This window comes from Oryctolagus cuniculus, chromosome 10, assembly GCF_964237555.1.
Source record: "Oryctolagus cuniculus chromosome 10, mOryCun1.1, whole genome shotgun sequence".
Taxonomy (NCBI): domain Eukaryota; kingdom Metazoa; phylum Chordata; class Mammalia; order Lagomorpha; family Leporidae; genus Oryctolagus; species Oryctolagus cuniculus.
In genome coordinates, this window is record NC_091441.1 from 99,506,560 (window position 1) to 99,531,552 (window position 24,993).

The 24,993-nt window shown below is 46.6% G+C and overlaps 1 protein-coding gene across 5 annotated transcripts in view; it reads left to right on the top strand.

Moving 5' to 3' along the window:
- The window catches only part of IP6K1 (inositol hexakisphosphate kinase 1), a 73,630-nt gene that overhangs the window by 39,253 nt on the left and 9,384 nt on the right, over positions 1–24,993 (top strand). For 3 of the 5 annotated variants that reach the window (XM_051852438.2, XM_051852439.2, XM_051852440.2), the window contains exons 2-3: positions 11,447–11,669; positions 19,937–20,147. In XM_051852438.2, coding sequence (XP_051708398.1) covers positions 11,528–11,669; positions 19,937–20,147 — 353 coding nt within the window. In that variant the 5' untranslated portion in view covers positions 11,447–11,527. Of the gene's footprint in view, positions 1–11,446; positions 11,797–19,936; positions 20,148–24,993 lie in introns of all 5 variants that reach the window. The other 2 variants (XM_002713200.5, XM_008260654.4) reach the window with 1 other exon arrangement.

The window sequence follows — 24,993 nt, forward strand, 5'->3', positions numbered from 1 at the left end:
GACTTATCATTGTGTTCTAAAATTACAGTAATTTTACTATTTTCCCCTTGGATTATATCAGACAGTGAAAAACAAATCAAAAACACATTTGCCAAAACCTTCAGAAATACTATTGCCACAATTTTGTTTAACATTCCTAGCTTAGCAAGCTTAACTTTAATTAAAATATATATATATATATGTTTGTTTATTTACAGAAACATGTTTATTTGAAAAGCAGAGACAGAGGAAGGCAAAAATTTCCCATCTACTGGTTCACTCCCCCAGATGCCCACTACAGCTGGGGCTGGTCCAAACTGAAACTGGGAGCTGGTAACTCAGTCTGGGTCTGTCATGTGGGTATCAGGGACTCAGGTTATGTGAACCTGCTGCTTCCTAAGGTGTCCATGAGCAGGAAGCTGGAATTTAGGAATAGAATTGAAACTTAAACCAAGGTACTTGTTTATGGATGTGAATATCTAAAGCAATATTTTAACTTTTTTAAGAATATGATTTTTAAAGAACATGATACTCTGTCATACTTTGCATGCTTAAGTGGCCCTATTTAATTTTAGGAGAGGTAATAGAAATGCTGGGTTTATAAACCAACTTTTTAAAAATTGCATTTGTTTTATTTTTCACCGGTTCATTCCTCTAAATCAGGGGCGTGGGGAATCTTTTTTTTTTCTTTTTCTTTTCTTCTTTTTTTTTTTTTTGACAGAATTAGAGACAGAAAGGTCTTCGTTTCCATTGGTTCACCCCCCAAATGGCCGCTATGGCTGGGGCGCTGCAGCCGGCATGCTGTGCTGATCCGAAGCCAGGAGCCAGGTGCTTCCTCCCAGTCTCCCATGTGGGTGCAGGGCCCAAGCACTTGGGCCATCCTCCACTGCCTTCCTGGGCCACAGCAGAGAGCTTGACTGGAAGAGGAGCAACTGAGACAGAATCCAGTGCCCCGACTGGGACTAGAACCCAGGGTGCCGGCGCCACAGGCGGAGGATTAGCCAAGTGAGCCGCGGCGCCAGCTGGAATCTCTTTTTCTGCCAAAGCCATTTGGATATTTATAATATCATTTATGGGTCATAGAAAATGATCAGGTTAAATATTAACCCTCCCCCCCCTAATAAATATTAGCCTGCTATAGAGTTACTGAATTTCCCCAAGTCCTGCCTATGGTTGCTGTGGCAGAGCCAAACCAAATGATTTCACCAGCCTTATACAGCTCATGGTCCACACATTTCCTACCCTTGCCCTAAATGCTCACAACAGCCAGAAATGGGCCAAGCCAAAGTCAGGAGCCAGAAACTCAATCTGGGTCTCTAACCTGAATAGCAGGAACCCAAGTACTTGAGTCATTGCTACCTTCTCAGGGTATGTGTTAGTGGGAGGCTAGATCAGAAGTAGAGCTAAGACTCAATCCAGGCACTCTAATGAAGGGTGTGGGTGCCTTTTAACAGCTACACCAAATGCCTGCCTTTTTTTTTTTTTTTTTTTTAAGATTTATTTATTTATTTAAAAGGTAGAGTTACAAAGAGACAGGGGTGGAGAGAGGTCTTCCATCTGCTGGTTTACTCCGCAAATGGCCACAACAGCCAGAGCTGGGCCAAGCCAAAGCCAGGAGCTTCTTCCGGGTCTCCCATGTGGGTGCAGGGGTCCAAGCACTTGGATCATCTTCTACTGCTTTCCCAGGCCGTAGCAGAGGCAGCTAGATTGGAGGTGGAGCAGCCAGGACTTAAGCTGACGCAGGTGGCAGCTTTACACGCTGCTGTGCTGCAGCGTTGGCCCCCAAGTGGTTTCTTCATTGCAGCACCAAGCAACCACCCCACATCCTTTGGATGGCCCCAGGGCTTCAACCCTGCCTGCCTCTTAAACCAGTTTCTTAGAAAATTTTGAGGTAATTTACAGAAACATGTGAAATATGAGGGTACCAATAATGCTTTGCTTTACACTATAAAAAGATATCAAACACAAGTGAATTTAGCATTTTAACTGAGTTTGTCAGAGTACATTCTGGCTGATCTGCAGTTTATGTCTGTACCTGCCTGCCTGAAGAATCCAGTAACCAAGTATTGTCTTCCAGTTGCTGTGGAGACAGTGCCTTTCTGTTCTTAAAATAATCCTGACCTTGTTGGCCTCCCTATCTGATTGCAGTTGCTCTTTGTTTGCCAGGGCTTTTATTCATTGCTACTTGCTGTGTTCTTGAATTAAAACAGATAAACAAAACAGAACAAAAAAATGCTACATACATTGTATCTCCTAAATTTGGTTCAATAAGTTCTTTGATCTGGGCCATCCTTTATCGTTAAGATTATTTGTATTTGCTTCATTTTACTGCCTTTGTTTCTCTTTTGTGTCATTGATAAAAATTATCTAATCCTGTTCTTCAAAAGCTATCTTCTTTTTCCTTCCATATTTTGCTTAGGTTTTTGCTGTTTTTCTTTTATATAGGTAACATTTAAACTCCTTTATTCTCCGTAAATCAAGTCTGTTTGAGTCAAAGCACATAATTTTATGTTGCCTTTATTTGCCAATTTGGAATTGCCACTTTGTTCTTTGTAAAGGCCATGTTAACTCTCTGTTCTTGTTTGGTAGGTCTAAATTAGAAGTTTGTGAATTCTTTGGGCTTATGTTAGTTTTTTTTTTTTTTAAACACCTTGTCTCTTTACAAATTTTTTTTAAGATTTGTTTATTTGAGAGGTAGAGTCATAGGCAGAGAGAGGGAGAGACAGAGAGAAAAGTCTTCTATCCACTGGTTCACTCCCCAAATGGCAGAAACAGCCAGAGCTGGGCCAATCTGAAGCTAGGAGCCAGGTGTTTCCTCTGGATCTTCCACGTGGGTGGAAGGGCCCAAGGGCCTGGGCCATCTTCCACTGCTTTTCCAGGCCATAGCAGAGAGCTGGATCCTAAGAGGAGCAGCTGGGACTGAAACTAGCACCCACGTGGGATTTCAGCACCACAGGTAGAGGCTTAGCCCACTATGCCACAGCGCTTGGTGGCCCCCAAATGTTTTTCGTTATGTTACATACTTATTCTATATACATCTATTCCATAAATTGAAGCATTCATTCATTTATTCAGGTAAATACATTGTGTGACCACTGTGTGCCAGGCACTGCTCTGGTAGAGTGAGCAAAATGTATAGTGAACAGTATAGTGAACAAAATGGACAGTGCCCTACCTTCATGCATCTAATATCATCATAATAAATAATAAACATTGTCAGTAAGTGAAGCATATAGTATGTCAGAAAGGCAACAGAACCATGGGGGGAAAGGAAACCCTGAGATTAAAGGGGAGTGGAGAGTACGGGTGGGATTGCAGTTGGGAGGATAAGGTAAACCTTGGCTGAGAAGAAGCGTTTGATCAAAAACTTTTTTTTTTTTTGAAGATTTATGTATTTATTTGAAACACAGAGTTACAGAGAGGCAGAGGCCGAAGGCCTTCTGTCTGCTGGTTCACTCCCCAAATGGCCGCAACAGCTGGAGTTAGGCCAATTCGGAGCCAAGAGCCAGGAGCTTCTTCCCAGTCTCCCACATGGGTGCAGGAGCCCAAGGCCATCTTCCACCGCTCTCCCACGCCTTAGCAGAGAGCTGAATTGGAAGTGGAGCAGACAGAACTAGAACCCGCACCCATATGGGATGCTGGCACTAGAGGCGGTGGCTTTACTCACTATGCCACAGTTCTGGCCCCAATCAAAGACTTTTTCTTTTTTCTTTTTTTTTTTTTTTTTTTTTTTTTACAGGCAGAGTGGACAGTGAGAGAGAGAGACAGAGAGAAAGGTCTTCCTTTTGCCGTTGGTTCACCCTCCAATGGCCGCCGCGGCTGGCGCGCTGCGGCCGCCGCACCGCGCTGATCCGATGGCAGGAGCCAGGAGCCAGGTGCTTTTCCTGGTCTCCCATGGGGTGCAGGGCCCAAGCACCTGGGCCATCCTCCACTGCACTCCCTGGCCACAGCAGAGGGCTGGCCTGGAAGAGGGGCAACCGGGACAGAATCTGGCGCCCCGACCGGGACTAGAACTTGGTGTGCCGGCGCCGCTAGGCGGAGGATTAGCCTAGTGAGCCGCGGCGCCGGCCCCAATCAAAGACTTTTGAGAGTTAGCCATCATGTCTGGGGACAGAACATGTAGGCAGAGGAGATGGCTAGTACAGAGACTAAGTACGAAGTGCTAAGATGGGAATATGTGTGGTGTTGCAGAACCACAAAACCTGGGTCTCTGCCCAGAATGCAGTGAGTCAATTACTGGCACAGGAGTGATAGAAGAAAGTAGATAGTTACTGTTGCAAAGCACCGAGCAAAACTGAGGCTAACCAGTCTTACTGACTGAAGGGGTTGAGAAATGTATGCTTGTGCGCAGGTCTCTGGTTGGTCCATCCACAGTGTTTGTGGCCCTTTTTTGATTGATCAGTGTTAGAATCGCAGTTGTGTTGCTTTGGTAATTTTGATGATAGCAAACTGAGCTCTGGTCAGTATCAGGGCTATCTGCAGTTGATTGTTAATTTTTGCTTAGGGCCTAGAGTTTCTGTAAACAATAACAAAACCCTTAAAACAGAACCTGACATCAAGATGTTATCAATAGACTCATCAGTGACTTCATGAGTCTTGTGATCTGGGACCCTGTGAGGCTGACTGGACCTAATGTACCTCTCCCTCAATTCAGTGAGTTAATCTTAGCAGCAGGTTGATTTGCTACCTTCGGAGCAGGGTAAAGGAACTTTAAGCTAAGGGAGGAAAACAAAGACCTACATTAGAGACACTATGTAGGGACTTGGGTTCCCTGTGTGAGGAACAGCATGGAGGCTAGTATGACTGGAATGGGATAATCAGCGAGAGGCAGAGGGATAGGAAATGAGGTCAGAGGAATGTGTAAGGAGTAAGGAAGAATGCAAATCTTGTGGGTTATGGTAAGCAGTTGGCTTTTATTCACAGTGAGATGGGAGCCATTGTAAGGTTCAGAACAAAGAAAGTCATGTGCTCTGACTCTGCTCTTACCAGAATCACCATGACTGTTGTATTGCGAACAGACTCCTGGAAGGCTGTAATAGAAGAAGGGAGGCCAGTTGGTTAGACGTGAGAAGTGCTGGGGCGGGCACTGAGGCATAGCTGGTAAAGCTGCCACCTGCAGTGCCAGCATCCCATATGGGCACCGGTTCAAGTCCTGGCTGCTCAACTTCTGATCAAGCTCTCTGCTGTGACCTGGGAAAGCAGTGGAAGATGGCCCAAGTCCTTTGGGCTCCTGCACTCACGTGGGAGACCCGGAGGAAGCTCCTGGCTCCTGGCTTCAGATCTGCGCAGCTCTGGCCATTGTGGCCAGTCAGGGAGTGAACCAGTGGATGGGAGACCCCTCTTTTTCTCTCCCTCTGCCTCTCCTTCTCTCTCTCTGTGTAACTCTGACTTTCAAATAAATCTTTAACAACAAAAAAAAGAACTGAAAAGTGCTAGGGATCATACTGATATCAGAGTATGAGTTGCCAATTATATTACCATGTGCTTATTAATAAACTCAGAATATTAATAAAGCCTATTGGTTCTTGCCTAATATTCAGAGAATTCAGAATACTGGCACAAATGAACGAGGCAGGATTATAAGTTTTACAGCTTTTTATTCCGTGAGAGAAATGCATAAGAGAGGGCCTTATCTAAAGGATAGAGAAATCTGGATTCATACTGAGTACCAGGAGCCAGCCATGTGTAGGAGCATGCAGGCCAGGAAGCATGGGGCAGGTGGCCCAAAGGCCACGCGTCCCGAAAGCGCAGGGCAGCAAGGGCTCACAATGGCAGAAGGACCAAAAGGGGCCAAAAGGGCTGGGCCCACCATGTTCCAGGCCTTTAATCTATTTCCAAAGGGGAGTGGTTAATTAGCCTGATACACACAGGTGTGGTCAGGAGGGGGTTATGAGGTCACAGAGGGGCATGTTGAAAGCGTGGTCTTCCAGCTCACAAACCTGATCAATTTTATTCTGTATGCCTACCCACAGCAATACCATGGCAGTCACACTGAAGATAGTAAGAAGTGGTTGAAATCTGGGAAAATTCTGGGTTGATGCTTAATGGGGTTTGACAGAAGAGGAATCCAGAGTGACTGCCAGGTTTTTGGTGAGACCAGCTGTAAAAATGGAGTTGTGATTTTTATATTTTATGTCTTGTTTATGGAATTTTCCCTAATTTTTGTAGAAAGGCATTTAAATTTTTTTCTATATAAGTTTTATTTTGCACATTTAGGTACTTTTGGGAATTCAATTTGGAGACTTGTTAGAGGTGGTGATGTAATTATATCTATGTAGATGAAGATACTTCAGAAAATTTGTGATGACATCGGAAGTGGAGCAGCTGGTAATTGAACTAGTGCCCATATGGGGTGCTGGCATTGCAAACGATGGCTTTACCCGCTACGCCACATTGCTGGCCCCTGTGCCCTCCCCCCCTTTTTAAAGATTTTTTATTTGAGAGGTAGAGTTACAGACAGAGGGAGAGAAAGAAAGGTCTTCTGTTCGTTGGTTCACTCCCCAATGGCTGTAATGGCCAGAGCTTTGCTGATCCAAATCCAGGAGCCTGGTGCTTCTTCCCAGTCTCCAATGTGTGTACAGGGGCCCAAGGACTTGGGCCATCTTCTGCTGCTTTCCCAGGTCATAACAGAGAGCTGGACCGGAAGAGGAGCAGCCGGGATTAGAATGGGCGCCTATATGGGATGCCAGGGCTTTAACCCTCTGTGCCCCTTTTTTAATATTTTTCCAGAGTAAGTGCAATTGGGGTCTCCATCATCATTTTTAACTTTGTTTAAGTAGGATTATACCACATGAAGAGTTTTGTGTCTAGATTTTTTGTTGCTACATCATGCCTGTGAAAGTCACCAGTATTGTGTGTGATAGCAGTTCTTTTTAATTTCTATATAGTATTCCATTGTGTGAATATGCCGCGATTTATCCATTTTAATGTTTTATAGAATTAAATATCTCATTTATTAATTTATGAATAATAAAAAATGATAATCATTTCCTCTTACCAATAGCTCTTGCTTTGAAATTGGAAAACAAATCAATATACAAATTTCAGCAATGTCAGAAACTTCATTTTACTTGGAAGAGACATAATTCATTTTGGAGTTCAATTATTTGTTCACAAAGTTTCTTTCGGGGCTGGTGCTGTGGCTCAGGAGGTTAAACCACTGCCTGTAACACTGGTATCCCATATGACTGCCAGTTCAAGTCCTGGCTGGCCCACTTCTGATCCAGCTCTCTGCTAATGTGCTTAGGAAAGCAGTGCAAGATGGCTCAAGTTCTTGGGCACTTGCCACCTACATTGGAGACCCTGACGGAGTTCTAGGTTCCTGGCTTTGGCTTGGCTAGCCCCAGCCATTGTGACCACTGGGGAGTGAATCAGTGGATGGAAGATTGCTTGCTCACTTGCTCACTCTTTCTGCCATTCAAATAAATCTTAAGAAAAAATTTGGTTACCTTAATGAGAAAGCCAATATACTATTGTAACTGACATTTTTATAAATAACCTCCTTCCCATTTTATCTAGTAATTACCTTAAAATAGGGAACGGAAAGTTTTTTTAAAACAAAGGCACAGTTAGCGAAAAAGCTGCCGCTTACAATACCAGCATCCCATATCAAAGCACCAGTTTGTATCTCTGCTGCTCTACTTCTGATCCAGCTCACTGCTGATGTGCCTTGGAAGACAGCAGAGTGCTTCAGCACTTGCCACCCATGTGGGAGACCCTAATGGAATTCTGGGCTCTTGATTTCAACCTGACCCAGCTCTGACCTTTGCATCCATTTAGGAAGTGAGCCAGTGGATGGAGAGATCTCTTAACCAAAGTATCTATTTTGGCAAACCAAAACCTTGCTTGGTGCTATCGTTTTCCTGCCTTCCCTGGTTCTGATTCAGACCCTAACATGAACAACATGAACAACCCAACAGAAGGAGACATAGTAATCAGAACACAGATCTAATGTATAATTATCCTATAATCTTGACTTCATTTCTGTTTTTCAAGATTTTATTTATTTATTTGTGAGGTAGAGTTACAGACAGTGAGAGGAAAAGACAGAGAAAAGTCTTCCTTCTGTTGGTTTACTCCCCAAATGGCTGCAATGGCTGGAGCTGTGGTGATCTGAACAGCCAGGAACTTCTTCCCGGTCTTCCCATGTGGGTGCAGGGGTCCAAGCACTTGGGCCATCTTCTGCTCCTTTCCCAGGCCATAGCAGAGAACGGGATTGGAAGAGGAGCAGCCGGGACTAAATGGGCGCCCATATGGGATGCTGGCGCTTCAGGTGGAGGATTAACCTACTGTGCCACGGCACCGGCCCCCATTTCTGTTTTCTTTTTCTTAAGATTTACTTATTTGAAAGACAGTGTTACAGAGAGGGAGAGACAGAGAGAGGCTTTCCCTCCACTAGTTCACTCCCCAAATGGCCACAACAGCTGGGGCTGGGCCAGACGGAGCCAGGAGCTTCTAAGTCTCCCAGGTGGGTGCAGGGGCTCAAGCACTTGGACCATCTTCCACTGCTTTCCCAGGCGCGTTAGCAGGGAGCTGGATTGGAAGTAGTAGAAGGTGGCTCAAATCCTAGGGCCCCTGCACCTACGTAGGAGACCCAGAAGAAGCTCCTGACTTCTATCGGCTCAGCTCCAGCCATTGCAACCATTTGGGGAGTGAACCAGCGGATAAAAGGACCTCTCTCTCTCTCTCTCTCTGCCTCTGCCTATTTGTAACTCTGCCTTTCAAATAAATAAATATTAAAAAAAAAAAAAAAAAGGCAGGCTGGCGCTGCAGCTCACTAGGCTAATCCTCTGCCTGTGACACTGGCACCCCGGGTTCCAGTCCCAGTCGGGGCGCCGGATTCTGTCCCGGTTGCTCCTCTTCTAGTCCAGCTCTCTGCTGTGGCCCGGGAAGGCAGTGGAGGATGGCCCAAGTACTTAGGCCCTGCACCCGCATGGGAGACCATGAGGAAGCACCTGGCTCCTGGCTTTGGATCGGTGCAGCACGCCGGCTGTAGCAGCCATTTTGGGGGTGAACCAACAGAAGGAAGACCTTTCACTCTGTCTCACTGTCTAACTCTGCCTGTCAAAAAAAAAAAAAAAAAAAAAAAAAAGGAAACTGTTTTGATGGGGCCAGCATTATGGCATAGCTGGTAAAGCCACCCCCATCAATAGTGGCATCCCATGTGGGCACTGGTTTGTGTCCCAGCTGCCCCGCTTCCAATCCAACTCCCTGCTAATGGCCCAGGAAAAGCAGCGGAAGATGGCCCAAGTGCTTGGGCCCTTATTACCCATGTGGGAGACCCAAAGAAGCTCCTGGCTCCTGGCTTTGGCCTGGCCCAGCCTTGGCCATCTGGGGAATGAACCAGCAGATGAAAGAGATCTCTCTCTAACTTGACTTTCAAACAAATGAAATCTTTAAAAAAAAAAAAAAAACTGGTATGACATATCACAAATTCTTCCTGTGGTGCCTGTGGCTGCCTAGATAAGATCTGAGCAGTAGAGTTAATTTAATTAAAAATTTATTTGAAAGGTAGATTTACTGGGTGAGGGGGTGGGGGACAGAGAGGTCTGCCATCTGCTGGTTCACTCTCTAAATGGCTACAACAACCAGGGCTGGGCCAGACCAAAGCCAGGAACCAGGAACTTCTTCCCAGTCTCCCACATGGGTGCAGGGGCCAAGCATGTGGGTCGTCCTCTGCTGCTTTTCCAGGAGCATTAGCAGGGAGCTCGATAGGAAGTGGAACAGCCAAGAGTAGAACTGGCAACCATATGGGATCTCATTGTTGAAGGCCATGGTGGCTTAACCTGCTATGCCACAACATTGACCCCAAGCAGTAGAATTTAAGTGGCTGGTTTTTTTTTCCACTTTTTTTTTTTTTTTTTTTTTTTTTGACAGGCAGAGTGGACAGTGAGAGAGAGAGACAGAGAGAAAGGTTTTCCTTTGCCGTTGGTTCACTCTCCAATGGCCGCTGCGGCTGGCGCGCTGCAGCCGGTGCACTGCGCTGATCCGATAGCAGGAGCCAGGTGCTTCTCCTGGTCTGCCATGGGGTGCAGGGCCCAAGCACTTGGGCCATCCTCCACTGCACTCCCTGGCCACAGCAGAGAGCTGGCCTGAAAGAGGGGCAACCGGGACAGAATCCGGCGCCCCGGCTGGGACTAGAACCCGGTGTGCCGGCACCGCAAGGCGGAGGATTAGCCTGTTGAGCCGCGGCGCCGGCCAAGTGGCTGTTTTGTAATACTTAAAAACCACCCTTTACTTCTTTCCTTGGCACACTCTTGCCAGCACAGAAGTCTATATTTCCATGGATTTCCCAGAGAAAATGTTCTTGGGAAAGTAGTACAAGAGAGGGAACTTAAGAATACATTACAAAACGTGATGGCAGTTACCCTGTTAACTTGAGTCATCATATGCTACCTCCCAGAGTGTGTGTTAGGAAACAGAGGAGCTGGGACTCCAACCAGACACTCCAGTATGAGATGCAGGTGTCTTTCCCAAGTAATGTCTTCACTGCTGCACCAAGTGCCTGCCCTACTTTGTAGTTTATGAAGAATTGTCAAGTCTTTCTTTTTGCTAATACTTGTTTAATTTGATTAAGTCTAGGAACATCTGTGAAAGCTGTTGTTTTCTTGAATGACATAAACTTCTTGAAATAAAGTTAGTGTCTGTGGGTGTTTGGCACAGGAAAGGGGGCACCAGCATCCTCTGTTGGAGTGCCTAGCTTCAAGTCCTGGTGCTCCTGTTTATCCAGCTTCCTGGTAATGCACATTCTGGGAGGCAGCAGATGGCAGCTCAAGTACTTAGGTTCCTGCTAGCCATGTGGGAGACCTGTAAGGAGTCCTGCTGGTACTGGATGAGGAGTCTGAACTGGGCAGTTGCCTTCTGCTTTTTCCTGATCCCACCTGATGATTGTAACTTTCTGTAGCTCTAACATCAACTCCTTAGAGCAAGTACTGTGATTACAGCACCTTGGATCCCCGCATCCCGTGTCAGATTGCCTAGTTTGAGTCCTGGCTATTCCATGCTTCTAATCCAACTTCCTGCTAAGTCGTCTGGGAGGCAGCAGATGATGGCTCAAGTATTGGGTTCCTACCACCCACATGGGAGGCTTGAATGGCGTTCCTGGCTCCTGGTTTCAGCCTGGCCTAGTCTAAACTTGTCTGTTGGGGCATTTTGAAAGTGAGCCAGCGGATGGAAGATCTCCCTCTGTCATTCTGCCTTTTTTATAAATAAATCTTAAAAACCCTTAGAAGACTTTGAAGGGATCTGAGGAACTAGTAAAGAAAAAGAAAGTGGGCGTGCGAAAAAGATGTATGTGGAGCCCAAAGTTGCATCATTCAACAAAAATTTACCAACTGCCTCTCAGTGTTATATGTGCTGGGGATGTGCTTAGTAGAGAACAGAACAGTCCCTGTTCTCACTCATGGAGCTCTTAGGGAAATGGTGATTTGCCAGGTGTTTTGATTGCCTCTTCCTCTCTTTTCTGTAGGACACAATAATAAGCTGAACAGCTCTGACCATTGACTTTCAGCTCACCAGAATCTACAACCTCAGTCTGCTTTTGTGGCCCATGTGCTGCATCCTCTGCCCTCAGTGTGCAACCGGCCCCCAACGCAATGTGTGTTTGTCAAACCATGGAAGTGGGGCAGTATGGCAAGAACGCAAGTCGAGCTGGAGACCGGGGAGTCCTCCTGGAGCCCTTCATCCACCAGGTGGGCGGCCACAGCAGCATGATGCGCTACGACGACCACACTGTGTGCAAGCCCCTCATCTCCCGGGAACAGCGCTTCTACGAGTCCCTTCCTCCAGAAATGAAAGAGTTCACCCCTGAGTACAAAGGTCAGTCACTGGCCAGTTTTGTGAGAGTAGCAGCCTTGGGTGTATGGGCTCTTGGCTCAATTTTTCCTGTTTGTTTGCCATTTGATGTGATTGTACATGACTGTTGTCTCAAAGCAGTTCAGTCATTTTGTTTGGCAAAGCCTGAAGCTAGAAGCAGCAACAATATCTTTAGATGTTGAAAATTGAATTGAATTCATTGATAGATAAAGGTGAGAAAAACAGTCTTAAGCCCTCTTGGTGGCAGGAGGCTTGCAGTTGTCAGGGAGATTCCCTGTTTGGGGGTCTAGGAGAGAAAGGGAAGTACTTTTCTGCACCAGAGGAGGACAGGTTGATGCATTCCAGGATGGCTGGAAAGGAAGCTCTGGGAGCCTATCTTGAAGAGCTGATGAGGAATTCAGAGGATTTGTGGGTCCTGGAAGTCACAGCATTTCAAGGAAAAACAGTTTGTTTCAAAATACAAACCAGCTTTATAGAAAAGAGCCCTATGAATGTCGTAATTTTATTTTAAAATGTGGTCAGTATCACTGTATATTCATTTTTGTGATGATTTATTTACCTCTTTTTTTTTAAACTATTTGAAGAGTTACAAAGACAAAGGCAGAGAGAGAGCGAGCGAGCGAGCTTATTTCTGCTGGTTCATGCCCCAAATGCCTACAGTGGCCAGTGCTGGGCCAGGCTGAAGCCAGGAGCTTGGATCTCCATCAAGATCTCTCACATGGGTGGCAGGGGCCCAAGCACTTGGGCTATCCTCCACTGCTTTCCCAGGCACGTTAGTAGGGAGTTGGGTTGGAACTGGAGCCTCCTGGACTTGAACTGGCACTCATATGGGATGCCAGCATTGTACTTGGTGGCTTATCCCACTACACCACAACACTGGCCCCTGCATTCTGCATTTTAACTTTTTCTTTTCTCCCTCTCTTTTTTTTTTAATTTAAACTTTTTCAAAGCTAAATGATTTCAGACATATTAATATCATCCTTAAGGGATTTACAGTTAGGAAAAATCAGTTCATTTCAGAATTAACTTTAGTTTCATTAATTTTTAAAATTGTGGTAAGGTATATATAGCATAAAATTTACCATTTTAAGTGAATAGTGGCATTAAGTACATTTCTAGGGATAGTGTTGTGGTATAGTATAGTGTGTTAAGCTGCCACCCCACTGGCATCTCATCCCGGAGTGCCTGTTCAAGTCCCAGCTGCCTCACCTGTGGTCCAGCTCCCTGCTAGTGTGACTGGGAAAGCAGCAGAAGATGGCCCAAGTGCTTGAACCCCTGTCACCTATGTAGGAGACATGGATGAAGTTCCTGGCTCCTGGCTTTGGACTGGGCCCAGCCCTGGCCAGGAGTGAACCAGTGGGTGGAAGATCTCTTTCTTTCTAACTGCCTTTCAAATAAATAAACCTTTAAAACAAAACGAAAGAAAGTACATTCACACCGGTGATGCGGCTCACTAGGCTAATCCTCCGCCCGCGGCGCCGGCACACCAGGTTCTAGTCCCGGTCGGGGTGCCGGTTCTGTCCCGGTTGTCCCTCTTCCAGGCCAGCTCTCTGCTGTGGCCCGGGAAGGCAGTGGAGGATGGCCCAAGTGCTTGGGCCCTGCACCCACATGGGAGACCAGGAGGAAGTATCTGGCTCCTGGCTTTGGATTGGCGCGGTACGCCGACCGTAGCAGCCATTTGAGGGGGTGAACCAATGGAAGGAAGACCTTTCACTCTGTCTCTCTCTCACTATCAAACTCTGCCTGTCAAAAAGAAAAAAGAAAAGGAAAGTATATTCACAAGATTCTATAGATATGACTGTCCATTTCAGGAACTTTTAAATTATTTAATGGAAACACTGGACTTAGTAAACAGTAACTTTTTTTTTTTTAAGTTTAAGCAGTATCTCTGACCTGAGCCTCTAATAACCTCTAATCTACTTTATGTCTCTATAGATTTACCTGACATTTTTGTCTTTTTGTGTTTGACTGACTTCATTTAGCATAATGTTTTCTTTCTTTTTTTTTTTTTTTTAAGATTTATTTTATTTATGTGAAAGAGCTGCAAAGAGAGGTACAGAGAGAGAGGTCTTCCATCCACTGGTTCACTCCCCAGATGGCCAAATGGCCGGAGCTGCACTGATCAGAAGTCATGAGCCAAGAGATTCCTCCGGGTCTCCCACATGGGTGCAGGGGCCCAACGACTTGGGCCATCCTCCACTGCTATCCCAGCCCATAGCAGAGAGCTGGATTGGAAGAGGAGCAGCCGGGACCAGAATTGGTGTCCATATGGGATGCTGGTGCCTCAGGGCAGGACTTTAACCCACTGTGCCACCGCGCCAGCCCCCTTAGCATAATGTTTTCAGAGTTTATCCATGTCATAGCATATATCAGAACTTGATACTTTTTTTTGGCTGAATAGTATGCCATTCTAAGTATGTATCCATTTGTTTATCCATTTATCTGTTGATGTTGATGAACACTTGAGTTGTTTCCACCTTTTGACTATTATGAAAAATGCTGCTGTGAACAATAGCTTTGTAATCTGAGTCCCAGTTTCAGTTTTTTGGGGTGTGTGTGTATACACAAGAATGGAATCACTGGGTCATACAGTAATTGTGTATTTACCTGTTAGCCACAGTGACTGTATCATTTCACATTTTCACTAGCAGTGTACAGGGTTTCTATCTCTCCACATCCTTGTTAACACTGTTTTCTTAAAAAAAAAAAATATTTTCATTTTTATTTGAAAGGCAGAAAGACAGATGGAGAGAAATTTTCCACCTACTGGTTCACTCCTCAAATGGCCACAACAACCGGGGCTAGGCCAGGCCAAAGCTAGGAGCCAGGAATTCAGTCCAGATCTCCCATGTAGGTGGCAGGGATCCAAGTATTGAGCCATCATCTACTGCCTCCCAGGATGCATGTTAGCAGGAGGCTGGTTCTGGAGTGAAGACAGGGAGTGGCTGCTTTACCTGGTACACTACAGGGCTGCCCCCACCCATTGGTTCAATTTTAAAAATGCTATGATGTGTTAAAAACGTATGTGCTGAGGCTGGCGCCGCGACTCAGTAGGCTAATCCTCCACCTAGCGGCGCCGGCACACCGGGTTCTAGTCCCAGTCGAGGAGCCGGATTCTTTCCCGGTTGCCCCTCTTCTAGGCCAGCTCTCTACTGTGGCCCAGGAAGGCAGTGGAGGATGGCCCAAGTGTTTGGGCCCTGCACCCCATGTGAGACCAGGAGAAGTACCTGGCTCCTGGCTTCGGATCAGCGCGGTGCGCCGGCCGCAGCTCACCAGCCGTGGCAGCCATTAGAGGGTGAACCAATGGCAAAGGAAGACCTTTCTCTCTGTCTCTCTCTCTCTCACTATCCACTCTGTCAAAAAACAAACAAACAAACAAACAAAAAAAGTATGTGCTGGGCCGGCGCCGCAGCTCACTAGGCTAATCCTAGTGCAGCGCCGGCACCCCAGGTTCTAGTCCCGGTCGGGGCGCCGGATTCTGTCCCGGTCGCTCCTCTTCCTGTCCAGCTTTCTGCTGTGGCCCAGGAGTGCAGTGGAGGATGGCCCAAGTCTTTGGGCCCTGCACCCCATGGGAGACCAGGAAAAGCACCTGGCTCCTGGCTTTGGATCAGCGCAGTGCACCGGCCACAGCGGCTATTGGGGGATGAACCAACGGAAAAGGAAGACCTTTCTCTCTGTCTCTCACTGTCCACTCTGCCTGTCCAAAAAAAAAAAAAAAAAAAAAAAGTATGTGCTGGAGTAATGGCATTTGGCCTCGTTAAAATGCCTCCGTTCCGTATTAGAGTACTGAGTTTGATGCCCTTTTCTGGCTCCCAGTTCCAGTCTCCTCCCAGTACAAACCCTGGTAAGCAACAAGTGATGGCTCAGTTGATTGAATACCGAGACCCAGATTGAGTTCCAGGTACTTGTAAGCCGTTGTTGACAGCAGTTTTCACAGTTGTCACAGGGTAGAAACAATGCAAGTGTCTATCAACAGATGAATGGATGAACAAATGGGATATATACTTGAAATAGCATACTGTTCAGAAAAAAAATCCTGATACTTGCTATGACATGGATGAATCTTGGAAACATTACATTAAATGAAGTAAGCCAGACACAAAAAGAATTTACATGAATCAACTTACATGAATTATCATCAGTAGGCAAATCTGTAAATACCAGAAGTAGATTGGGGTATCAGAGGCTAGAGGAAAGGCGAAATTGGGAATTTAAAAAAGTCTCTGTGAGTGGTGGTGATGTAAAATATTAATACCAAAAAAAATTTTTTAAGCAAATAGATTATATGATTCATTTACTCACCAAATCCAAGCACCGTTATGCCCTCCCCATTGTTATTTCTCCCCTGGTCAGGTATGATGCTGTTTGTCTGCCAGACTGTTGGAGTGCTCAGTGGTATATACTTGAGAACAGATTGAAGATTTCTAGTAGAGCAATAGATGGTACTACAAAACAGAAAAAAGCTAATTGTAAAATGATACAGTAATGTTTAGTATGTGACTGTAAAATTAAAAAATTAGATTCCTCAAAATATAGCTCTAGTGAAAATGAAGAGGTATTTGCAACAGATGTAACTAAGGATTTGTTTCCAAAATACATAATAAAATAAAATATATATATAAACAGGGTGGCAGAAAGACACAACCATTCCCTTCCACTGATTCACTCTTCAAGTGGCAGCAACAGGCAGGCCAAAGCCAGGAGCCAGGCCTCCCACATGGGTGATGAGACCAAGTACTTAGGCCATCTTCCCACTGCCTTCCTATTGTGGATGCCTGAGTTGCTTAACCCATGTACCACAGTGCAGCTCCTCAACATTCATTCTTGATAAAACAACAACAGCAAAAACTGTCAGCAAACTAGAAATTGAAGGAAACTTCCTCAACCTGATATAGAGCATCTTTGAAAAGTTTACAGTGTGCATGCTAGTTAATGATGGAATGATTGCCTTTTCCTTAAGTTCAAGTAATGAGATAAAGTTGTCCACGCTCTCCACTTTTAGGGAACATTTCACTGGAGGTTCTGATCAGTGCAGTTAGATGAGAAAACAAAGTAACAAGAATCAAGAAGGGGAAAAGTAAAAGGGTAATTGCAGACAAAATGGAATTCAAGACATTAATTTACTTGAAAGGCAGAGAGAGGAAAAGGGTAAGACAGAAAGATCTCTTCCATCCACTAGTTAAGGCCTCAAATTCTCATTATGGCCAGGGCTGTGCCAGGCTGAAGCCAGGAGCAAAAGGAACACCATGCGGGTCTCCCCACATGGGTAGCTGGGGCCTGAGTACTTGGGCCGATATCTGCTGTTTTCAGGAGCATTAGCAAGAAGCCGCATTAGAAGCAGAGTAGCCAAGACTTGAGTCAGGCACTCTAATATGGAATGTGGATGTCTCAAGTTTTAGCTTAACCTGCTGCACCACGGCACGTACTCTCTGAACATTGTTTCTTCGGTGGTTACTGAGGATTATTACAGCAAATAAGGAGTAAATCAAGTTGGGTGGGGGTGGGGCAGAGGAGAGGCTGGTGGAAAGAATGGCTTCACTCCTGGTCAGCTGCAGCAGCCTGGGAGCTGTGTAGCAGCTGGGAGGATGTGTGAGATCAGAATATGACAGGGCCTAGGAACCAACTCTGATGACCACAAGGCTGTCAGACCTGAACAGAACTGGGGCTCTGGTAAAGACAAAGGTACAGCCTTTGAAACCGCCCTCTCTTCTGAAGAGGCAGGATATTTGTGAAGCATGCGTTTAAGCAACATCTGGGGCTATAAGAAAGAAGAGAGGGGGCTGGCACTGTGACATAGCCTGTGGCGCCAGCATCCCATATGGGCATCGGTTTGAGTCCCAGCTGCTGCATTTCCAATCCAGCTCCCTGCTTATGTACCTGGGAAGTCAGTGGAAGATAGGCCAAATGCTTGGGTCCCTGCGCCCACATGGGAGACCAGGAGGAAGCTCCTGGCTCCTGGCTTTGGACCAGCCCAGCTCCGGCAGTTTGTGGCCATTTGGGGAGTGAACCAGCGGATAGATTTCTCTCTTCCTCTCTCTAACTTTGCCTTTCAAATAAATAGATAAATAAATATATTAAAAAAAAAAAAAAGGAAGAAGAAGAAAGAATCCATTTCACTTTGATGTTGGAAGGAATTTTCTTCTCCAAGGACCCAGGGATTGAATAGCAGTCCTCATTTGAAAGAAGAAATGGGCCAGAGAAAAGGATATTCTTGTCCTGGAATATTTACATACTCATAAATGCTTTCCAATAGTTTTCAGGTTATAGCAGCAAGAAAGTAGAAGTAGAAATATAGCTGACAGGCAAAAGGTAGGATGTGGAAGTTGGATAAAGAGCAGGTGGATAAGTCCGGTGCCTGTGGTGCCAGCGTCCCATATGGGCACTGGTTTGAGTCCTGGCTGCTCATCTTCTGATCCAACTCTCTGCTGTAGCCTAGGAAAGTGGTAGAAGGTGGCCTGAGTCTTTGGGCCCCTGCACCTGTTTGGGAGACCCAGAAGAAGACCTTGGCTCCTGGCTTTGGATCGGCACTGTTCCAGCCAACTGGGGGGGTGAACCAGTGGATGGAGGATATCTCTCTCTCTCTCTCTCTCTCTCTCTCTCTCTCAATTCCTCTCCCTCTCCCTTTCCCTCCCTGCCTCTCTCTCTGTGTCTCCTTCTTTTTCTGTGTAACTCTGACTTTAAAGTAAATAAATAAATAAATCTTAAGGAAAAAAAAAAGCATGTGGGGCCTTTTTTTCTTTTGTTTTTCAAAACCTTTTCAAATTTGATTTCTGGGTATTGTGTATGTCTTAACTTTCTTGGTAATGATCCAGAAGAAACTATGAACAATGTGTTTGATAAAAATAGATAAAACAAACTTTTCTGTAGGGATAGCATAGAAAACAGAAAGGTGTTTCACCTTGGTGATGCTGGGGCAGAAGGTCTGTGTGGTGTGGCTAGAATAACCTGATGCTGCTCAGTGCAGTCAGAACATATTTTTGGGACTACCTTGGAAGGAGAGGTGTTGATACCTATTTCCAGCTGACACTACCAGATCTAAAAGATGGAGGACATGGGGGGCCAGCATTGTGGTGCTGTGGGTTAAGCCACCACCTGCAATGCAAGCATCCCATATGCATGCCGGTTTGAGTCTCAGCTGTTCCACTTCTGATCCAGCTCCCTGCTGATACACTGAGAAAGCAGTGGAAGATGGCCTGGATGGAGTTCCAGGCTCCTGGCTTTGGCCTGGCCCTGCCCTGGCCATTGCAGCCATTTGGGGAATAAATCAGCAGATGGAAGATATTTTCTCTCTATCCCTCTCTCTGTCTTAAATCTTTCAAATTTAAAAAAGACTACATTTTTTTAAAAGATTTATTAATTTATTTGAAAGGCAGGCAGAGTTACAGAGAGGCAGAGAGAGGTCCTCCATCTGCCTGGTCTCCCATGCAGGTGCAGGGGCCCAAGTCCTTGAGCCATCCTCCACTACTTTCCCAGGCTGTAACAGGAGCTGGATCAGAAATAGAGCAGCTGGGACTTAAACCAGCACCCATATGGCCCCAGAATATATCTTTTTTAGAAAGCATAAGAGGGGCTGGCGCTGTGGGGTAGCAGTTAAAGCTGCTGCCTGCCGTGCCAGCATCCCATGTGGGTGCCAATTCAGGTCCCAGCCACTCCACTTCTGATCCAGTTCTCTGCTGGGAAGGCAGTAGAGTATGGACCAAGTCCTTGGGCCCCTGCACCCATGTGGGAGACCCAGAAGAGGCTTCTGGCTTCAGATCAACCCAGCTCTAGCCGTTGCAGCCATTCTGAGGGGTGAACCAGCAAATGGAAGATCCCTCCCTCCCTCCTTCCCTTCCTCCTTCCCTCTCTCCTTCCCTCTCTCTCTCTCTCTGCTCCTGCCTCTCTAGCTCTGCCTTTCAGATAAATGAATAAATCTTAAAAAAAAAAAAAAAAGGAAAAGCATAAGAAAAAGAGGTTGGGAAATACAAATTTATCCAAGTTCAAAGGTAAACAGTAAACTTAGTGTTGGAGTGTTTAATATCTTCTGGGTCTGGTGTTACTGCAGTTGATATCTGTGTGCTGTGGGAAAGCACGTGTGACAGTCTACTGCATTGACCCCATCTGTGTTGCTGTTTGTTGACTGCTGCCCTTCTTTTTTCAATAGGTGTGGTATCTGTCTGTTTTGAGGGGGACAGTGATGGTTACATCAACTTGGTGGCCTACCCATATGTGGAAAGTGAGACCGTAGAGCAGGATGACACACCAGAACGAGAACAGCCTCGGCGCAAGCACTCCCGCCGCAGCCTACACCGGTCAGGCAGTGGCAGTGATCACAAAGAGGAGAAAGGCAGCCTGTCCCTCGAGGCCTCTGAGAGGTAAGTGGGTATGAGCGAAGCTGCAGCTGTATGTTGTGTCCTCCTGGCGTAACTATTCTGGGCATCCCTGGGGTCCTGACAGAACAGGGGAGCAGGGCTTGACGTTAGGGAAGATGGCTGGTGTTCTAGGGCCACCCACACAAGTGTGATCTCTTCTGTGTGTTGCATTACCCCAGTGATGCCTCTTTCTGGATGTTTCTGTACCTGGCTCTGAGAGAGTAAAGCCGTCTCATTCCTCTGAAAGCAGGGATGCCCTGTGATGGTGGTAACAGTTTCCTGGCTTTGTTAAGTCTTGTAGCTATAGGGTGGGAGACTGAAATGCGTTAGTGCACAGTGAGGCCCCAGATGCCTTCTGACCCATAGGCTGTAGAGTCCTTCAGGCTAGTGTTCCCTAATGGTTTTGTTCTCAGCCTCTCTGAGAATCTGATGTCAATCTTTTTTTTTTTTTTTTTTTTAAGATTTATTTATTTGAAAGTCAGTTACACAGAGAGAAGAGAGGCAGAGAGACAGAGACAGAGAAGTCTTCCATCCAGTGGTTCACTTCCCGATTGGCCACAGCGGTGGAGCTGCGCCAATCTGAAGCCAGAATCAGGAGCTTCTTCCGGGTCTCCCACGTGGGTGCAGGGGCCCAAGTCTTGGGCCATCTTCTACTGCTTTCCCAGGCTGTAGCAGAGAGCTGGATTGGAAGTGGAGCAGCCAGGACTCGAACCGTGCCCATATAGGATGTTGGTGCTTCAGGCCAGGGCGTTAACCCACTGCACCACAGCGCTGGTCCCTGATATTAATCATTAATCCTTCCCCTGTACCAAAATTAATTGCATTAGAAATTTATTTTTTTCTCATAGTTTATAAAAATAGTGTTTATGAAGAGTTACGGTTCTTGAAATTTCATGCAGGAATTAATGTGGACTGCATTAGGATGGTTGTAATCAAAAGGACAGACAAGGGGTGGTGATGTGGTGTGGCAGTTAAGATGGTGCTTGGAGCACCTTCATCCCATCATCGACTGCATGGCTCAAGTCCCAGCTCCACTTTCTGTGCTGCTTCTTGCTAATGTATTCTGGGAAGGCAGCAGATGAGCTCAAGTACTTGGGCTCCTGCAACTCATGTGGGAGTCTTGGATGGAGATCCTGCCCTCCTGGCTTTGGCACAGGCCAGCCTGGGCTGTTTGAGAGCATTTAAACCAGCTGGTGGAAAATTGGTGATCTGTCTGTCTCTCTGTCTCTGTCTCAGACTCTCTCTCTGCCTTTCATTAGGATTTTTTTATTTATTGTAGAGATAGAGTTACAGAAAGAGGGGGAGACAGAGAGAAAGGTCTTCTATCCGCTGGTTCACTGCCTAGATGGCCACAATGGCCAGAGCTGGGCCAATCCAAAGCCAGGAGTTTCCTCCGAGTGTCTCATGTGTATGCAGGGGCCCAAAGACTTGGCCATCTTCCACTGTTCCCTAGGCCACAGCAGAGAGCTGGGTCAGAAGTGGAGCAGCCGGGACTCGAACTGCTGCCCACATGGGATGTCGGCACCACAGGCAGAGGCTTTAACTCACTACTCCACAATGCCAGCCCCTCCCTCTCTGCATTTCAAATGAATAGCTTTTTTTTTTATTTTTATTTTTTTTTATTTTTGACAGGCAGAGTGGACAGTGAGAGAGAGAGACAGAGAGAAAGGTCTTCCTTTGCCGTTGGTACACCCTCCAATGGCCGGCGCGGCCGGCGCGCTGCGGCCGGCGCACCGCGCTGATCCGATGGCAGGAGCCAGGAGCCAGGTGCTTTTCCTGGTCTCCCATGGGGTGTAGGGCCCAAGCACCTGGGCCATCCTCCACTGCACTCCCTGGCCACAGCAGAGAGCTGGCCTGGAAGAGGGGCAACCGGGACAGAATCCGGCACCCCGACCGGGACTAGAACCCAGTGTGCCGGCGCCGCTAGGCAGAGGATTAGCCTAGTGAGCTGCGGTGCCGGCCAAATGAATAGCTTTTTAAAAATGACAGATGATAAAAGTGTTGGCAACAATGTGGAGAAATTTGAACTTTTCTACATTGCTGATGGGATTGTAAAGTGTTAACAGCCGCTTTGGAAACAATTTGGCAGTTCTTTGAAATGTCAAACCCAGTAATTCAACCACTTGATATATGCCCGAGAAAATTAAATACATTTATTCACCCAAGACTTGTATATGAATATTCTTAGCACTATTTCTAATAGCCAGAAAGTGAAAACCACTCAAGTGTCTACCATCTGGTGAATGGATAAATAAAATTTGGTATGTCCATACAATGGAATATTTAACCATCAAAGGAATAGAGTTCTGATACATTCTGGAACATGGGTAAACCATGAAGACATTTGTGTTCTTTCACTTAACATAAAGAGAACATACTGTATAATACTGTTTATGTAGTTTTCAGAACAGGCAAATCCATAGAGAGAGAGCAGTGTGGTGCTTACTTTCTGTTAGTGGTTAGGAGACCAGAAATAGTGAGGAATAGGGGACAACTGCTAATGATAACAAGGTTTGCTTTTGGTGTGATGAAAATATTCTGAAACATAATGGTAATAGACAAAGATTTATGTATGTATGTATATCTATGATTGAAAGGAAGAGTGACAGGTAATCTTTTTTAAAAAATTTTTTTTAATTATAAAGACTTTATTTATTTGTAAGTCAGAGTTAGAGAGAAAGAGAGAGAGGTCTTCCATCCACTGGTTCACTGTCCAGATGGCCTCAACGGCCAGAGCTGCGCTGATCCGAAGCCAGGAGCCAGGAGCTTCATTTGGGTCTCCCATGCTGGTGCAGGGGCCCAAGGACTTGGACCAACTTCTACTGCTTTCCCAGGCCATAGCAGAGAGCTGGATTGGAAGTGGAGCAGCCCAGACTTGAACCGGCACCCATATGCGATGCTGGCACTGCAGGCGATGGCTTTAACTACTGTGCCACAGCGCCAGCCCCAGATGATCTGATCTGCTAGTTCACACCCAAATGGGTGCAATAACCAGGGCTGAGCCAGGAACTCCATCTGGGTCTCCTGCATGGGTGGCAGGGATCCGGATGTTCATGGGCAGTCACTCGCTGCTTTCCCAGGTCATTAGTAGGGAGCTGGAAAGAAACAGTGCAGCCAAAACTTCAACTATCATTCCAGTGTGGGATGCGGGAGTTCTAAGTGGCGGCTTAATCTGCCACAGCACAGTGCTGCCTCTTGTTAGTGGTGATATTTTACAACCTTGTGAATCTAGTGAAAAAAGAATCACTGAATTATAAAAATAAGAATTTTTTTAAAAAAGTTATTTTACTTGAAAGAGTTATACAGAGAGAGAAGGAGGCAGAGGGAGAGAGAGGTCTTCCATCTGCTGGTTCATTCCCCAAATGGCCACAACAGTCGGAGCTGCACCAATCCGAAGCCAGGACTCAGCAGATTCTTCTGGGTCTCCCACGCTGGTGCAGGGTCCCAAGGACTTGGGCCATCTTCTGCTTTCCCAGGCCGCTGCAGAGATCTGGATCGGAAGTGGAGCAGCCGGGTCTCGAACCAGCGCCCATATGGGATGCTGGCACTGCAGGCAGCCGCTCCACTCGCTATGCCACAGCTCCAGCCCTTAAAAATAATAAAATTAAAATGAACCAGGGCTGATGATGTGGCATGGGGGTAGAGCCGCCACCTGTAATATCAGCATCCCATATGGGCACTGATTCATGTCCTGGCTGCTCCACTTCCAAATCTGCTCTCTGCTAATGCACCTGGGTGGGCAGCAGAGTATTGCCCAAGCGCTTGGACCACTGCTCCCACGTGGGAGACCCAAATGAAGCTCCTGACCCCTGCCTTTAGCCTGGTTCAGCCCCAGCTGTTGCAGCCATCTGGGAGGGTGAACCAATAGATGGAAGACTTCTCCCTCCCTCCCTCCGTAACTTAGCCTACTAAGCCTCATCACTGGCCCCTAAGGATTTATTTATTTGAAAGAGTCATAGAGGCCGGCGCCGCGGCTCACCAGGCTAATCCTCCGCCTAGAGGCGCCGGCACACTGGGTTCTAGTCCGGTCGGGGCGCCGGATTCTGTCCCGGTTGCCCCTCTTCCAGGCCAGCTCTCTGCTGTGGCCAGGGAGTGCAGTGGAGGATGGCCCAGGTGCTTGGGCCCTGCACCCCATGGGAGACCAGGAAAAGCACCTGGCTCCTGGCTCCTGCCATCGGATCAGCGCGGTGCGCCGGCCGCAGCGCGCCGGCCGCGGCAGCCATTGGAGGGTGAACCAACGGCAAAGGAAGACCTTTCTCTCTGTCTCTCTCTCTCACTGTCCACTCTGCCTGTCAAAAAAAAAAAAAAAAAAAGTAAGAAAGAGTCATAGAAGGAGAGAGAGACACAGATAACTTCCATCCACTGGATCACTCTCCCTGTGGCCGCAATAGCAAGGGCAGGGCCAGGCCAAAGCCAGGAGCTTCATCCAGGTCTCCTACGAGGGTGCAGGGACCCAGTTACTCCAGAACCCCAGCCCCAAAGCACTTTTTTTAGTGCTTCCCCTTTTCTCCCGAGAGGCTTTTCTTGACTGATGACTGAGGAGGCCTAAGTTGGTCATTCAAGTGACAAGCAGTGTTCTCCTAGTCCCCATGTAGTTGGTAGCTGCTGGTAATCTCTGAGCAGCTGTTTGAAGTGGGCTTGCTTTTGTTCTCTTGAGGTACGGAAGTTGCTTCATTAGTCACCTGGTGAAGAGCTAGGGAACAGAGTAACAGGAAGGTCTGCCTGTGCCCAGGTTCGAGGCCCTGTTCTGAAAGTGGCAGCTCTAGACTGCAGTGACTAGACTTCTTAGCAGAGAATCTAAATTTTCCAGGAAAGAGTCTTATTTCTTTATGAGGGCTAGACTTTTAAC